The sequence below is a fragment of the Capra hircus genome, chromosome 6, assembly GCF_001704415.2.
Source record: "Capra hircus breed San Clemente chromosome 6, ASM170441v1, whole genome shotgun sequence".
In the NCBI taxonomy this organism is placed as follows: Eukaryota; Metazoa; Chordata; class Mammalia; order Artiodactyla; family Bovidae; genus Capra; species Capra hircus.
In genome coordinates this window covers 103,695,293-103,713,331 of record NC_030813.1, presented here as the reverse complement: position 1 = coordinate 103,713,331, position 18,039 = coordinate 103,695,293, and the positions used below count along the sequence as shown (strand labels likewise).

Genomic DNA, 18,039 nt, shown 5'->3' with positions numbered 1-18,039 from the left:
CCTTCACGCTGGGATTTCTTAGTAAGGGTATGCCTCAGCCATTGTTACAAATTGTATCACAGATCTTGACTTCTGACCTAGAAATTCAGTGCTAGGAATCTGTCCTTAAGATAATATCCCAAACAGGGTCAAAGAATTATCCACAAAGAGGAAAATCAAACTGAGTGACAAGATACCACACCACTAATGGCCTAACACTCAGCTACTAAAATATCCCCAGGATTTTATTTATCTATGGCTGTATGGGTCTTTGCTGACATGCACAAGCTTTCTCTGGTTGTGGTGAGTGGGGGCTACTTCTCTTGCTGCAGCCCACGGGCTCTGGGGGCGTTCAGGCTGCAGTAGCTGCGGTGCACGGGCTTCACTGTCCTGCGGTAAGTGAGATCCTAGATTCCCAGACGAGGGATTGAACCCACATCCTCTGCATTGGCAGGCAGACTCTTAATCACTAGAGAAGTCCCTCCCCAGGGATTTTAAAGGATAAAGCACAGTGCTAGAGAATAAAATGTTAGGTGGAAAAGCAAAATACCAAACTCTCTACATGGTAGATCTTTCTGGTAGTATCTGACTCCACCCAGTGCAGGCTTTGGGGTGCTTCCCCATGTCCCCATTGCTCCTTGTGCACCCCTCCCCCACAATGCTCATCACACTTCATGGTCATTGGTCATGTGGCCATCTCCTGCTGGGCTGGATACCCCTCCATTCCCAGAAGAGCTCCTCTGTGTGACTCATCTCCAAATCCCCAGGGACCATGCAGGGCCCTTACAAAGTTTTTAGCAAATGTTTGCTGAGTGGGAGGGGAGGAGGTGACAGCCAGGAAGGAAGGAGAAGAAAGAGTGTTTGAAAAGACAAAGGGCATGAGGAGAGAAGAGTGAGATAAAGGAATGATAAAGAGGGAAGGAAAATGAATGAAAGAGGGAAGAAGGAAAGGGAGGAAGCTGGGGGAGAAATAATGAAAAAAGGAGGACAGAGTGGTCTGACAGATCCGAAATCTCTGTTTTATGCTTTTAACATTCCCCAGAAGTCTAACCCTGCTGCCTGGGAACAGGAACTTGCTTAGTGCAAATCCTGTTCAATACACGTGAGGTTGTTCAATATGAGTGGGGCCCGCCTACACCTTGGTGCTGGGCAGTCATCATATCTCCATGGCCAAACATCGTGGGGAGCAGAACAGCAGCACAGAGAACGGAAGGCTTTCTTCTCCAAACCCAACCCTAATCTCCCTTTCAGCCCCAACTGCGAGGAGAGAGTAGGTGTTGGCAGGATGCCTTTGCTCTCTTCATGAACATCAAGTACCATGTTGAATGCCACTTACGAAAATCAGCCTTTACAGTTTCCGATATTTCTACCCACACAACAGCAAAATAAACAACCATCAGTTTGGAAGAGGAAGTCTGGATCACACTGTACCTCGTGTATCACTTTCCTGAGGGAAGCATGAAGCCTCCCTGAATTCTGTTCTCCTTCTTGCATGGTGGGAATAAAGTCTGTCATTTCCAAAGTAAAGTTAAAGGAACAGAAAACTCATTAAGCTCTGGGGAGCTTTAGAAGAAAAACAAGGTTCCACTCTCATCAAACCAACCACTTACCCCATAGTCACTAGTTTAGCAACCTTGGCTGCTATCTGGAAAACATTAGAGAGTGAAAGTTGCTATCACAGAGACAGAGAAAAGCAGTGACTATTTCACCAAGGAGAGGATGTTTGAGCTGGGTTCTGAAATATGAGATGCTCATGAAGTTGGAGGAGGGCATGGCAACCCACTCCAGTATTTTTGCCTGGAGAATCCCTTGGACCTAGAAGCTTGGCAGGCTACAGTCCATAAGGTCGCAAAGAATTGGACACAACTGAAGTGACTTAACACACACACACATACACACAGACATGAAGCAGAAAAGTGGAGGAGAAGTGGAAGATTCCAGCAAAATAAATAGTATTCACATGGACACAGTTCTGAAGTTTTCAGGTTCCATGAAGTAAATGAGGACTGGAAAGCAGTACTGTATGCTGTCCATGGTCCTGAAACACCACTAGGCACCTAGAAACAGATTTCCTGAAACCCTGTGATGAACTGTGGTTTCCCTGGAGGCTCAGATGACAAAGAATCTGCCTCCAGTGCTGGAAACCCAGGTCCTATTCCTGGGTCTGGAAGGTCCTCTGGAGAAGGAAATGGCAATCCACTCCAGTATTCTTGCCTGGAGAATTCCATGGACAGAGGAGCCTGGTGGGCTACGGTCCATGGGGTCACAAAGAGTCAGACACGACTAAGCAACTAACACTTTCACTTTTTGATGCTGAAGATCTGGCCCCCTCCTACCTCACCTATCCATGGAGTTCTTCACTGCTTTTCTTTCTTAGATCACGGTGTATCTGTAGTCTTTATATTCCCACAAATCAAAAACAATCATGGATTATGCTTCACATTGTACGTAACAGCTGGTTTCAAGTACATCTCACTGAGTGCCATCGTTTCAATACTTTAATTATTCCACTCAAGAAATTGGGGGGAGAGCCTGTGACACCCCATATCCCCTCTCCTACCATGCTTCACTAGTTCACACACTGGAAACTGGGGCCAGTGGATTTTGTTGTTGTTCAGTCTTGAAGTCATGTTTGACTCTTTGCAACCCCATGGACTGCAGCAGGTCAGGCTCCTCTGTCTTTCATGATCTCCCAGAGTTTACTCAAATTCATGTCTATTGAATTGGTAATGCTATATAACCATCTCATTCTGCTGCCCTCTTCTCCTTTTGCCTTCCATCTTGCCCAGCATCAGGGTCTTTTCCAATGAGTCGGCTCTTAGCATCAAGTGGCCAAAGTATAGGAGCTTCAGCTTCAGCATCGGTCCTTCCAATGAATATTCAGGATTGATTTCCTTTACGATTGACTGGTTTGATCTCCTTGCAGTCCAAGGGACTCTCAAGAGTCTTCTTTAGCATCACAATTCAAAGGCATCGATTCTATGCTCAGCCTTTTTTTGGGTCCAACTCTCCCATCATTACATGAATACTGGAAAAAACATAGCTTTGACTATATGGACTTTTGTTGGCAAAGTGGTGTCTCTGCTTTTTAATACACTGCCTAGGTTTGTCATAGCTCCCCTTCCAAGAAGCAAGTCTTTTAACTTTGTCAGTGGATGAGTGAGTGCCAGAAATAGGGGTACTGGCTTTATACAAAGAGGGCAACTCCATCCACTTACAGGCTGTAAGTGTATAGAGGTTTTGATCAGGCTGCCTGATTTATCAGTGGGAAGGGGCTCAGAGTAAATAAATGACAAATTACTTCTTGAAAGATGAAGAACCTTTTTGTGTCTGAAGGGCAAGCACAAAAACAAGTCTCAAAAAGGTGAGGGACGTGCTTGTCCGTGCATTGAATGCAGGTAGAATTGCTTTCTGATGAGGCAAGGAAATGTCAAGGTGAGTTCTGAAAGTTCTTAGCCTTTTAAACTCTACAAGCCACTGACTGACATTAAGTCACTGACTCACTCTTGCAGCTCAAACATTCAACTGGACAGGCAGCTATGCCCTCCACTCATGCAAGTGCAACTCACAACATGGCACCAGAGCCTAGATAATGCTGCAAACCCACTGGGATTCCAATCCTAGTGCTTTTGTCAAGATTTTCAATTGCCAGATCTAGTTTATGGGACAGGAATTTATGTTATTAACAAATACCTCAGACGTTCTTGACGGAGACCTTCTGTGCTAGACTGGGTTCTTTCTTTCACATTCCTTCCTGCCCTCACACCCTGGCCATGCTCTAGTGTGGGTGCAGGGCTCTCCCAGTCGCACCGACTGTGGGTGTGCCTGCATGACTCGCTTTGACCAACAGACTGAGAGTGGATATGAGTGCACCAATCTGAGCATAAGCTTCAAGAGGTGGGTGGGTTTCAGCTCAATTTCTTTGAGAGTTTGTTCTCCACCATGAAAACCACAGGACCCAAGGAATGATGCCTTCTTCAGTCTGAGTCTCAGAATGGGATGCTGTGAGAAGCACAGCTGATTCAAACAGAAACCTGAAGACAAGTCTAGCTGAGTCCAGTTAAGCCTCTGCCACCCACAGACCTGAGAACAACAGGTAACTCTTGTTGTAAGCCACAGGATGACGGAGTTGTTTGTTATGCAGTATTATTGAATCAAAGTGAACTGATACACCATCCAAAACCTGTGCCAGGAGCCACAGCCCCAGTAGCTGCTGTCTGATTTTCTAGCTCAAATATTTTATAAACCCATGACTCTGTTCCTACCCCTAATGACCAGATCCCTCTTTCTTCTAGGCTCCCCTCACAGTTGTCCCAACCAGCCTCCCTGCAGTAGCAAGAGCTACCTACAGTGCAGCTGCATGCTCTTATTAATTCACAAAAATCATTTGCCTTTGGTTTTGCCTCAGGGGACAGCCTGTCAGCCAGCAGCCCTTTGCCACATTTTCCAGGAAAGCAACCCTGGAAGTGGCAACAGGCCTGAGACTGAATGTAATGAACACAAACTTGTTCTCCACCCGCATGAGGAGAGGACACAGCGGTATCGCCCTCCTTCATGAATCAGAAATACAGGTGGTCTCCAGGGGCTGCAGGATTTTCTGTGAGCTCAGGCCCATTTCCATGGCAACTGCAATTTTAACAGCGAGATCTCAAGTTCCACTGTACCTAACAGACATTCAGCAAATACTGATGAACTGAATATCTGGTTTTAAAATAACACAGCTCTGTCATGACCCCAGGAGCGGGCAAGGTCTTCAGGCTTCCTACAGAAGGGAGAGGCCAGACAAATCTGGATGTATGTGGAGACCCATTTTTGCACTTCCTTGTCTCTGCTTTTGATCTTATATAAAGCAATCTTGGCAGAAATCCTTTGCCTTCAAGAAAACTGCATTCCCAAGTACATACAGAGGACCAGTTGAACTACACGGATTTTCATTTCTCATTCATTTTTTTTCCTGTTTTTAATTCTTAAGTTACATTAAGAAGCAGGTATTATTGCTACAAATAAGCAAACTCAGAGAAGTGATATAATCTGCTCAAGGTCACCCAGTCAGGAGATAATGGAGGCAGATCTGAACCTAGTGCCACTGGGTACCTACCAAGTGACACCCCAATGCCCTGTGACAGTTACCCCAGTGTTCCTAGTTAAGATGCCTGCGCCTCAGTTCCCTGCTTTGAAGAATGGGAATGAGCAAGAATAGATCATACATATCAAACCCATTCCTAACGTCAGGCATCTCGTGGCCCTTCTGATAGGATTGCTGTGAGTGTGGCCAAAAGGGGGTAGGCAGATTAAAGGCTCTGAAACTTGGAAAGGGCTCTCCAGTGGTAAGACAGGAACTGCAGAGCCCTATTCACCTAATAAAGATGTCCTGGGTGGCACAGTGGTAAAGAATCTGCCTGTAATGTGGGAGCCGCAAGAGATGCAGGTTCAATTCCTGGTTCAGGAAGATCCCCTGGAGGAGGAAACGGCAGCCCACTTCAGTCGTCTTGCTGGGAAAATGCCACTGACAGAGGAGCCTGGTGGGCTAGAGCATCACAGAGTCAGACATGACTAAGCATTCACCTAACAATTACTGACAACGCCTCCTGTGTGTCAGGTGCTTCCACACTTACTATCTCATTTAATGCTCATTTAACAAGGAAGCAGTGCTGTCTGCTGGCTAGGGACATGGTGGGTAGAGGCCAGAATGCATGAGTTCTAAGCGGGCCCCACACTTATTACCCTTTTTCCTTAGGCATGTTTACCTCTCTGTACTTCAGTGTTCTATCTGTAAGGCAGAGAGTGGTTTTGAAAAAGTAAAGGAATTGATGTGTAGACAGAGCTTAGTGTCTGATTTATAAAGTCCTTGCAACCTGCGGAAATAAATCTCATTCAAAAGCCCAGTTCCATTTTCAGCTCTCTAACCTCTCACACCCCAAACCCAACATCTATTCCAGAAGTATCCTTATACCTACCTGCTGATCTCCACCTCCCACTGCACCTGCCCCAGGTCAGCCCTCTTCCCTGTCTCCCTGCTGCCTGCCTTGACCCCTCCTAGTGACCCCAGCCAGTGACCTTTCCGAAACACAGATGCAGCCATGTCGTGCGTGTGCTTAGTCGTTCAGCCATGTCCGACTCTTGGGACCCCAGAGACTGGAGCCTGCCAGGTTCCTCTGTTCATGGGACTGACCATGGTGTGCCTCTCCTTAGACCTCTCTCCAGCTTACACTCACATGCAGGCTAAAGTACGCCTCCCAGGCTCTTCCTGGTCTGACCCCTGTCCTCTCCCAGCGTTGCACCATATTCGTCTATTCACACTATAGTCTGGTTATCTAAGGCCTCCCAGGTGGTGTTAATGGTAAAGAACCCTCCTGCCAGTGCAGATAGATGTAAGAGACATGGGTTCGATCTCTGGGTCGGGAAGATCCCCTGGAGAAGAGCATGGCAACCCACTCCAGTGTTCTTGCCTGGAGACTTTCATGGACAGAGGAGCCTGGCGGGCTACAGTCCATAGGGTCGCATAGAGTTGGACGCGACTGAAGCAGTTTAGCGCTGCGCTGCACTCTGGCTCTCTAAGCCGCACTTTCACAGCCCTGCGCCTTGGCCTATGGCACCTGATACCTGGACTTCCTGCCTCACCTGCTCTGCCCATTGATTTCCGGCTCACCTTGTCAGGCGCAGCACTCTGCCTCCAGGAGCATGTGTTCACCTCTTGGAGTTCCTATAGCATACGGCTTGTACTCCTTAGTAGCATCATTTCACATGTCATCTTTTGGCTCATTTTTGTTTGTCTATTTCACCCATGAGACTGTGAGATCCTTCACCCCAGAGACTACAGCTTACTCCTATACAAGTTGTTAGCTGGGTGACCTGTGGTAAGAACTTAATCTCTGTGTTCCAGTTTTTTTTTTTTCCCCCGTTAGTGGAGCTAATCAAAGTACCCAACTGACAGGATTACTTAAGTAAAAGCTCTTGACACACTAAATACTGGCCTATAAAGCCCAATGCCTTATGCTGAATGTTCTGTGTGTTTTGGAGGAAGCAGGAAAAGCTTCCATTGCTTTTATCAGCTTCTCAAAGGAGTCTGACCCTAGAAAGTATTTAAACCAGTTTGCATGTGTGCTAAACCACTTCAGCTGTGTCCAACTGTTTGCAACCCTACAGACTGCAGCCCACCTGGCTCCTCTGTCCATGGAATTCTCCAGGCAAGAATACTGAAGTGGGTTGCCATTCCCTTCTCCAGGGGATCTTCCCGACCCAGGGATTGAATCCGCATCCCTTATGTCTCCTGCATTGGCAGGCGGGTTCTTTACCACTAGCACCACCTGGGAAGCCCAAGCCAGTTTAAAAGGAGCCCAATAACTAAAGTTTTATTTTGAATCCATTTCATTCTCCATGCTCAGAAATAAAGAACAGCAAAAAGAAAAAAAGGCGAGGAGGGGAGAGGGAAAAAAGGAAAGAAAAATCCAAATATTGTACTTAGAAATTGCACTGAAGAACTGGCGACATTTTGAAAAACAGAAGGTCCTAGGTAACTGAGAAATATCTTCCAGATCCTCCAGGAATATCCGTGTGAAAGACGAAGGCATCTGTGAAAATTTCTGAGGGCGAAAGGTAGACTCTCTCTCTACATATGAGATTTTTCCAACAACAGAGCTGCCCAGGAGTAAGCAGGCTGGTGTACAAAATGGTGATCTCTGCCTCTGGAGGTAAGCAAGGAGAGGGTACTTAAAACTCCTACACTAGAGGGGAGGCTGGGGGTGGGGGAGAAGCAATGGACACTCTTTTCTGCGGCCTCAAATGTATAAACACAGAGAAATTTACAAAATTTAAAAGCTTCTTCTCAACTTTGATGCTGTATAAATCAAATATTTGCTTAGGACTGAATCCCTAAGGTTCTATGAATACGGTCTGATATTAATGTAAAGTACATGTGTGCATGCTAAGCTGCATCAGTCATGTCCAAGTCTGTATGACCGCATAGACTGCAACACACCAGGCCTCCCTTTGCTAAATAAATTAAGTGACTTACCAAAATTACACAGCAAGCAGAACAGCTAGGATTCAAACGCAGAGAGTTTGACTTCAGAGTCCACATTCTTCCATTCTGGCTTTATCACCATCCTCCCAGCTCAAGAACTTCTAGAGCCTTCCTGTTACCCTCAGAATAAAGTCAGAATTTCCTATACTTGGAGCTGAATTATCTACTCCAGCTCTGTAAAGAAAAGGGTTCTGAGGCCCAGAGAAGAACTGACTTGTCCAAGATCAAACATCCCATTTGCATTTGAGCCAGACTTAGAACCCATGAGCTATTTCTGTCACTCTGAGCGCATTCTGCCTGACTTCTAAAGCCCTGTAGAATTCTCCAGCTCCCCAGCCATTCAAATTTATTTCAAGTTCCTTATCCTCAGATTCAGCTATGTAAAATCCTCACTCTGCTGACCACATTCATTCTCCAGCCCAGGTCTTGCCCAAGCTATTCCACCTGCCTTGCATGCTCTTCTTGTGTCTCCACCAATCAAAACCCTCAACACCTAGCTCATGCCATCCCCCAAGCCCCCAGAGACTAACTCCAGTTGCTTCTGGCAAAAGCTGAGCCATCCCTTCTCTGAACACCTCTAACACCTGTGCTCTATTCCACAGATCACCCTCTGGTCATTTTTCAGTCATTCCAGGTATGTGCAATTTTCCATTTAGCTGGAAAGGTCAAGATCATGAAATACGTGTTTCTAATCACCCATTGCATCTTGCACAATTCAAGGGACAGAGAAGATCTGCAGCTAACAGTCGCTGATTACCTGTCATTCTGTATCTTCATCTCCAGTGTTGGGGGGAGGGAACTGTCATCTGTTAGTCACTCACTGTGTGCATTCGCAAATGTTATATTATGTGTTTTCACGTACTCAGTCTTGGCCAAGTTCATTATAAAACACAGGCGCTCAGGTCTAAGTGTGTACAGTTATGTTATAGAAGATGTCACAACGCAGTATCACTTGCATGCTCTCTGATACACCTTTTAAGAATCTAATTTAAAATAATTTTACCCCAAAGAATATGGCCAACTACTCCTTGTCTGATCATGAACTTGACCAAGCTGGGACTGTCTGCTTCTCTGCCCAAGATGACAGAAGCCCCGATTCAGAACCAGATTCAGGACCAGATGTCCGCTAGTACTCCTCTTGTGGGCCAGATCACTGGCAGGTTTGGTCTCTGCTCTTCCTTGAGTCTCAGTCCTGCTATTCTACTTCCCTCCGATTTCACTAGATGCAAGAAAAATCCCTGTAGGCATCTCAAATTCTTTGCATAAAAAGGCACCAAGATAAACCACATAGTTAAAGGTAGGCTGAATACCATCTTTAGGAAGAAACAAGCTTTTTGCACATCTGTCTATTAGGTAGTTGAGTCTGATGTACTTTTTTATTTAATGATCACTTTCTTCCCTGCTCATCTCATCTTGAATGTTTGACTTAACACACACACACACAAAGAGTTCAATCAGACGGTGACTATTTTAGCAAGCAGACCAGACTATCTGCTCTTCCCTGCTTGAATGGACCTCTTCATTTCTCCACAGGCCACCGAAGAAGCTTATCAGTTTACTCTTTGAGAAACAGGTTGCCTTCCTCAAAAAACCCAGTTAGAGATCATACAAATCCTCTTTTTAAAAAATCTTTTTGAATGCCATAATGGCCTGCAAAAATCACAAATGATCAGTACACATGGTCTTATTCGTAATAATAATAATTCTTGAACCATCTCAGTGGACACGCCTGCCTCCCCTTCGGTGGCTCCATGGGGACACAGCGCATCTGCAGAGCCATCAGCCTTTGTTTGTTCAGAGCCACGCCCAGGATGCCCTACTCACTTAACCACCCAAGTGGGCACCAAAAACCCGCTTTAAATTAATCCCGGCTGCGCCATTAATTTTTTAAAAAGCCACACGTGAAAGGGAGCTTTATTAATATTTTAAACAATCCTTGGGGGCTGAAGCCAAGTGTTTTGATTTTTTTTTTTCCCCTCTTCTCTATCAGGCTACTCTAGTATCTCAAAAAAGGCGGAGGCAAGGAATAGAGGAAAAGACACCGGAGTCAAGATGAGTAGAAGAGGGCTTCTGTGAGGCAGCTGTCTTTGTCCCCACTGTGCCCTGTCTGGGGTGTCCCTTCTCCTCTGCTCACATCCTCTCTCCTATCTCTTGATTTCACTGCCAAAGCTGTGACCTTATCCCCTTTGTTCAGACGAACGAGCTGAGGCTCAAGAGGGCACAGAGACCCAACATCAAGGGGACTTAAGGATGCATCTTGGTCCTTTTGACAGCCCCCCACCCCCGGATTTGGTCTCTCCACAGGCCACACACACACCATTGCTGCCAAAAACATCTTACCTGTCTCCAAGGTTTGCTCTAATTGCACAGAGAAGCCGCATTTGGATGCAGAGGTAGGGCTCCGCAATGCTGACTCCCCTTCAGTTTCTCCAAGGGGTCACACTCTGGCCTCAGGGCCTCCCCTGACTCTCAGAGAATCCCCTCCCTCCTCCCTAACTCCCTGCCCCTTCCAGAACTGGGTGTCACTGTGGAGGTCCCCTCAAGCCTCCTGTATTTCCCTTATAACAACACCCCCCCCCACCTCCCTACACACACACACTTTGTTGCCATTTCAGGCTGAAATGTCTGTCTTTACTAAATTCTGGGAAGGTGAAGGACACGCCCATCTTATGTCCACTTTCCTTAGCACACAGGAGGTGCATGGAACAGACCAGATCCTATTATTATTATTATTAACCTAGGAACTGAGTACTGTTGAACAGGTTAAGGGAGCAGTAAGTGAAAAGCCAAAATGCCCGTCCACTCACTCAATGGCATTCCGGCTCTTGTCACTTCTTATGCATTATCAGCCAAAGATTCTCAAAAAGCTGTGGCCCTACAAAGGAGCTCCATCCAAGTCCATCCTCTCTGGCTTCTCCTCTTAAACCACACACCCTTCTAGCTGGAGTGGACTACGTGCTCAGTGGCTCGGTTGTGTCCGACTCTGTGACCCCGTAGACTGCAGCCTGCCAGGCTCCTCTGTCCACAGAATTTTCCAGGCAAGAATACTGGAGTGGGTTGCCATGTCCTACTCCAGGAATGGACTATGTGGACTACATCAAACACAAATGCCTTGTCAAGGGCCACTTTTCCAGGAACTAAGGATCATTTTCAACATCTCTCCTCCCCACGCTACTAGAGTTGCCAGAGCCACTCTCTCTGACTCTCCTTGACATACAGGTTGACTGCCTGCTTTGCACAAAGGACTAAAGAAGCAGGATCAGGATCGGCCAGAAGTTCTGAAGCCCTTGCTGTGTGCCCACCAAACACTAAGCCCTTTGCCAGGGTCCTCTTGAATGAATGCTCCAGGGTCCTGTGAAATGGCCAGGGCTTGGCACACTCTGGATAGCAGAGCCCCAAGGCTCAGAAAGGAGGCAGAGCAGGGCTGAACACCCAGATCTATCTGGTATAAAAGCCGGGCCAGGTCAGCTCCACTCCAGAGGGCCACAGCCAGCAGGCAGGGAGACTACTGCGGTTGTGTAGAGAGCCATACAACTCCAGAGGCACTGCTCTCATAGACCCACCTCAAAGACCATCTTGCTAAACTTCCTTCGCGGAAACAGGGGTCCAGTATAGGGTACAGATCTGCTCTGGTCCACAGCCACAATGGTACCCAGGCCTCCGAACTCATCAATCACTGCATCACCTCCAGCTGACAAGACCTGAAGTTGGGCCAAGGGGTTTTCTAAGGGAAGACTCAGTTCAGAGTTGGGCAGGAGGCAGGGCTCTTCTGGAGAAGCAAGGGGGCCAGCCCCCTCCCAACCTTTCTCTCAATTGCGCCCCAGTGTGCCAGCCTCTGAGAGCTTTAGGTGGACAATGCCTCCTTCAGAAGGCTTACCGAGAAGATTCAATAAAACAAGATTCACAATACACCTGGCAGATAAGTGGGTAACATCAGTTCCTTACCCCTTACCCAATGTGGCCCTCCCCAAGGTGCTTTGGGGCCATCCCTGAGCTTTTATCCCTTCTGGATAAAGGAGGATGCTAGGTTTCCTGTCTCAAACCTCAAGCATCTTCTCGAGGATTCCATGGAGATGGAATTCCAGCAGGCCATCTACCTGGCTGCTCAGATACTAGCCACCCAAGGCCCATGGTTTTCCCCAGCACCCGAGGTCCACATCCCTCAGGAACGGTGTGGTTCAGCCCTAAGGCCCGGCAGGCAAGGAGGATGGAGGCCAGGTCTCCGGGCCCCGCTGTGCCCTCAGCTCCCCACCCTGAGACAAAGCCGAAAGACCTGGGATCCTTTGTTTCCGGCCACACCCTGGGGCCCAGAGGACGGCTCAGCCCCCACCGCGATTCCTAAACCACCCCTCCAGTGTTAACCCTTTCAGGGCCACAGCCCCCCCGCCCCGCCCCAGTCTCTCCATTAGGTTATTTTTAGCTGCCGTGAAGACTGGGAGGGGCTCCTCCATCATGGCGCTTGTCTCCAGGTCCAGACTTCCACTCCACTGGTCTGGGCGGGAAGTGGGGGGCAATAGACGACCCTTTCCCCTCCTTAGCAGGCAAGGAACGCTGCTGCGAGAGGCCAGAGCTGGACGGTGCAAAGCCCCCCCTCTATCCCCGCTCTGGAGTTTCGGCTCCAGGACAAGGAAGGAGGGGGTTCGGACCCCCGCGCCCCTCCCTCTTTTGTTCAGCTCCGCATCCTCTCAGTCCGCGCCATCCTCCGGCACATCCCGTGGCGAAGGGGGCGGGGGGCGGTGGCCGCGGGGGAGGTGGCTGCAAGCCCGCGGGGAGAGGGACCCGAGGCTCCAGCCCCGCCCCGCCATGCGGGGCTCCCCCTCCCCCCCATTGTCCCCAGAGGCTGGGGAGGAGGGGGCTCCGGAGCCGAGCCCGGCCCCGCCCCACCCGCCGCGCCGCAGGAAGCCTGGCCCGCCGCCCCTGCGGACCCTGGCCGATCCTCGGCGGCGTCCACCGCCCCCCACCCCCTGCCCGGAGACCGGCGGGGCTCGGGGGGCGGGGGCCCGGCTTACCGTGATGTGCGGGATGCTCTTCTTGCCCTGGTAAGACATGGCCCCCTCCCCACCTCTTGCGCCCTCGGCCCGGCCGGGGGACTTTGTGGGGCTGGCTTTCGCTCGGTGCGGCTGTCTCTCGGTCCCGCTTCCCGCGGGCGCGGCGACAAAGGCCCCGGCCCAGTGACCAGAGGCACGGAGCTCGGCTGCCCGCGGCTGCTCGGCCCGCTCGCCCGCCGCCGCCGCTCCGGCTGCCAGCACCGCCCGGCTCCGCGAGGAGGGCGGGACGAGGGCGGGAGGAGGGGGCTGCAGACAGACAGCTCCTCCCGGCGGCGCGGAGCCGAGCCCGATTCGCCCCTCTCGCCTCGAACCAGGAAGCTCTTCCCTTCCGATCACCCCCTTCCCCGCACTCCGCCCCCCGCCCCCCAACCAACCAGCCCCGCCGACCCCCGCCCGGCGCACACGCCCTCGGCTGGGCCCCGGCCTCGCTCTCGCGATTGGGTAGGTCTGGTTTTTTCAGGGCTCTTTTGAAAGCCAGAGATGGACTTCGGATGCGCAGGCGGAGACCATCGGCAGCGCCACAGGTGTGCGGTCCCGTACGGGGGCCGGGGCGAGGGGGCTCCGGGAACATCTGTGTGGGGGAGGGAATGTGGGCCTGATGCCCAGAACCCCCCTCCCCCTCCCTCGGCTGCTGGAGTGTTTTGAGGATACAGTCCAGCAACCTCCCGCCTTTGACCTCTCATTCCACAGCCTCCGTTTGTCTGCTGCGCCACTCGCTGCACAGCTCAAGCATATATCCAGCCCCAAGCCCAAGCCTTTATTCAAACTGTGCCCTCTCTCGGAGTATCTTACCTCCTCTACCGGACTCATCTCTAATGCCTTTTCCATGAAGCTTTTCTCTGCCACCCCTCCCACCCCAATTACTGAACCCGTCTCTCCGGGGACTCAGTAGGAACCTCCCTGCAGAAGCAGGGACCCCCTAAGACAAGGCCCTAATTAGTGGCTGACCTGCTCTACCGTCTGCAGCCCACCCCCTCACATCACACAGCCCCCTGCCGATGGGGCCACCGGGTCATTCCCAGAGCCTGTCTACCAGACAATGATTGCTGATTTCAGAGCCAGACCATTGTCACTAAGATCCCCGCAGCCCTCCGGGGCAGGCTAGGGGTCAGGCGGGGGAGAAGGAAGTCCTGGTTCCCAGTGGAGAGTGAACACTAACCCCAGCACCCATAGGTCCAGATGGTGCTTTGGGGAGAGGTGAGGAGCAGGCTTGGGCATGGCTTGATAAACTTGGCAAAAGAAAGAAAAAAGAGAGCCCTAGCAAGCCCCCATAACACTAGACAGGTGCCCCAAATCTCCAGGCAAATTAAAATGCCGACCTTGTCACTTTCAGCCTACAAAACTCAAACCTCGGGCACAGGCTCTGTTAAAAGACCCCATCTTGTAAACGTCAAGCTGCCACCCAGAGGAAGGGTGCACTAGGCGTGCTAAAGCCCCCCACCCCCACCCCCCACCTCTCAGTTTAGGGCCTGAAGCCCTTACCTCCATCACCACTTGGGAGCCCGTCCTCCAGTCCAGGACGGAGGCCAGAGTTGTCTGAGCCTTAAAATGAAGATGGGATGTTCACAAAAGAGAAACAGTTTAGTATTCCAGAACACTAGGCCATAAGCTTCCCATTTCACAGGTGGGAAATTGAGGCTGACACATAGGTAAAATGTCTCTCGGATATAAAGCATGTTAGCTGCAGCAGAGCAGTATCTGGAAGCCAGGTTCTGGCATACCTAGTCTGGAGGTCATTCTCCTACATTCATTCATTCAGCCTCGGCTCTGAGCTGGGTCCTAAATTCTTGCTGCTAACCGAAAATTGGGGTCTCCCTCTCCCCCGACTCTATATTCCCTTCCTTGGCGTTGCTAAGTGCTAGATTCCACAAACCAGGGAGTCCCCAGGGCCCAGTCTGGGCAGGGTAGCTCCAGGGGTGGGGTCGAGAACTCGGGGGAGGGGCGCGGGTTCGCTATTGGCCAAACAGACCACAGCTCCGAGTGGACTTCCCGGGTACAAAGCGCCGCATTCGCTCAGCCTTGGGCCTTGGCAAACGCTGCGCCTGCGCCACCGAAACCCCTCCTCCCGCCCCCAGGAAAGAGGTTTATGGGTGGGGGGAGGGCCCGGGTACCCTCTGCAACGCGCAGGAGCAGCGAGGCCCGCCGGCTAAGGGACCCGAACCCCGTAGCCGCGAGGCCCGCGGAGAGTAAAACGCTCCCCCAAGGTAGATCACGAGCCCCTTGGCTTCACGGTCCCGAACCTCGAGTGCTTCTGGGATCCTTGGCGCGCCCGAGGCGCTGCCTTTTGTCCAGAAACCATGGAGAAAGGGGAGCGGGCTAGAGGGGGAGAGGAAGGAGGAATGGAAGAGGAAGAGACCGCGTCCCCAGGGGCCGAGGCGCGGCTGCAGAGCCGTCCGGGGCCGAGCCCGGGGCCGATGCTGGCGTTAGTGACATTGACCGCGGCTCCTGATGGACGCTCTTCCACAGCTCCCGGCTGTGCACAAAGCTCTCTCGCCTCCCTGAAACTCCACCACACCATGAGGGAGGCTGGGAGATGCCACCTCCATTTCACAGATGAAGAAGCTGAGGCTCAAGAGGACGCACAGAGCCCTGAATGGAAACCACGGTTCTGCCGTATTGGCCGCGGCCCCCGAAGCCTCCCTCTCAGGCTCTTAATCCTGGATCGCAAGTGAGGTCGGACAGCAGGGAAGGAGGTGGGGAGGGAGAGATAGAAAAGGTATACGGACAAGGAGACAGGACCCTCTCGATATCTCCCTTCCTTGCCCCCTTCCCGTCCCCACTCCCGCGCACTGTAGACCTTCCGCGAGGAGCCAGATTCAGGACCACGGAGAGTTCCCGAGCTCCCCTGACAGAAAACCCGGGGTGTGCTGATGGGGGCTGGAGGAGACCCACTATTGGGTCGGAGCAACCACAAGTCGGCCCAGCCCCCATTCTTCCAAGACCCCCCCCCCACCCACCCAGATTTCTGTCCAGATCAAACTGCGGCTCCCTCACTGTATGCCTCTCATAACATTTAAGGGGAGAAGGGTTAATAAAAATGATAATAATGATAAAACTCATAATACACGACGAATGTTTATTGAATGCTCGCTACCTGGCGTCATTAACTGATTTCATTTTCACAGAGTGTCTGTCGCGCCCACCCTGGCCTGGGGTGAGGCGGGAGTGCCAAACAGGGACCCCAGCACCCATAGTGGCCTGGGACCCGGGCAGTGCTCAGACATGGAGTTCTGGGGTGAGGCGAGCATCCGGCCGTCGGGTGCTCCAGTTTCTGTTCTCCAAGCACCTGACCATATATCCCACAGCTGGGTCGTCTATCCATCCATCTTCCCAGTGGCTCTGGTGACCACCAACTAAAGGGAGATGAGCCATAGGGCCCAATGCTTGGCGTTCCCTCTCTCTGATGTTTCCCCCGCTTTCACGAGGAGAGAAACCTCCAAGTCTACTGACCCTGGTTCAAATCCCTGCTCTGTCTCCAACTTGCTCTGTGAAGCGAGCACAGTGGCGTCGTGCGGGACTCAGAAACAATCTCTGAAGGTGTCGGGTGATTGCGGTTCGCGGTTTCCAGGTCTATCTGCCCGACGATCTCAATCTTTAGCCAAATCCTTCCCCCCAGAAAACACAGAGGGAGCACTCAGGAAAGGCTTAAGCTTTAAGCCGTGTAACCAGAGGCATTTCATTAAACCTTTCCCGGCGCTAGTGACATAGGAGGTGCTCCATAATTCCTCATGAGTGAGTGAATAAATGAAGGGATGAATGCGGAACAGAGCTACTCGTCTTCTTAAAGCAGAGAATGGGGACCTTTGGATGAAATTAACCCCAGAGGACCCTCTGCGCTCTAAGGGACCATGTGGCGGCTTTAGCCAACTTACTTCCCTCCTCAGAACCTCGGTCTCTCCCTTTCTGCAGAGGAGGAGCAGGGGACTGGATCTCGAAAGACCCTCTGGAGTCTCATGGACTATGCTGGCCAACCATGACCAAGTGGCCAAACCTCTCCAAACATGCTGTACAACAGAGTGGGGGAGGGGCCTTTGGCGCTCTCCCAAGCCCGGGGGCAGTGGCCCCCAGCACTCCGGCCCCCGGGCACTGCCTCCGGGCGGCCCCACACCCCGCGCCCCTAGGACCCCGCCCCCTCCGTCCGGCCCACGCGCGCCCCAAGGGTACCTGGCCATTGTCCCGGCCGAGTGGCAGGTCGCGGGGCGCGGGGCAGCGGATGCGCAGCGCGGGTGGTCTGTCGTCGCGCTCGCCCGGCGAGCTGACGGCCGAGCCCGAGGGCTCGCTCACGTCGCTGGCCGTGTCCTCGCTGCCGCCGGGCCCCGGCAGGCCGACCGCATCAAGCCGGCCAGCACTGCGCGGCGTGCGCGCCGAGCCGCGGCGGCCCACGCTGTACGCGTCGAAGTCGATGGTCTTATTCTCGTAGGCGCCCTCCACCGCGGCGAACATGCCGCCGTACTTCTGCCGCGGGGTCTGCGCCGCGCTGCCCGGCCGCGCCAGGTACACGGGCAGGTCATCCTCCGTGTTCCACGCGCGCCGCCGGTCCGCCATACCGGTCCAAGCCCGGCTGCCCGACCGCGCCCCCACCCGCCCGCCCACTCGCGGTCCTGGCCACCGCCGTGCGCCGCGCTCCGCGCTCCGTGCGGGCCCGCGGCTGCCCAGGCGCGACTGCGGCCCGGGCAGGGGCGGGCCGGGGTGCGGGCCGGGGCGGGGCCGGGGCGGGGCTGGGGCGGGGCCTCCGGGCGGCTGTCGAAGAGCACCGCGGCCGGCTACAAAGGACCGGGAGGCGGGGACCGCGGCGAGGGCGTGGAGGGACCGTGACGTGCCCTCGCCGCAGCGCCGAGGGCGGGCAGCCCAACCGCAGTGCCCTCGCCGCAACCCACTCCCCGCCCCCAGGCCGAGCGCAGGGCGCGAGGAGAGCGAGGGGTGCGAACCACGGGCACGCACACACTGCCGAGCACACGTAGGTTGGTATTAGCACAGCAGACAATTACG

At 52.4% G+C, this 18,039-nt stretch overlaps 1 protein-coding gene across 2 annotated transcripts in view; it reads right to left on the bottom strand.

Moving 5' to 3' along the window:
• Positions 1-17,616, bottom strand: part of CRMP1 (collapsin response mediator protein 1) — a 64,564-nt gene extending 46,948 nt beyond the window's left edge. The window contains exon 1 of one of the 2 annotated variants that reach the window (XM_018049714.1): positions 17,215-17,616. In XM_018049714.1, coding sequence (XP_017905203.1) covers positions 17,215-17,595 — 381 coding nt within the window. In that variant the 5' untranslated portion in view covers positions 17,596-17,616. Of the gene's footprint in view, positions 1-13,011; positions 13,360-17,214 lie in introns of those variants that run through there. The other variant, XM_018049715.1, reaches the window with a different exon arrangement.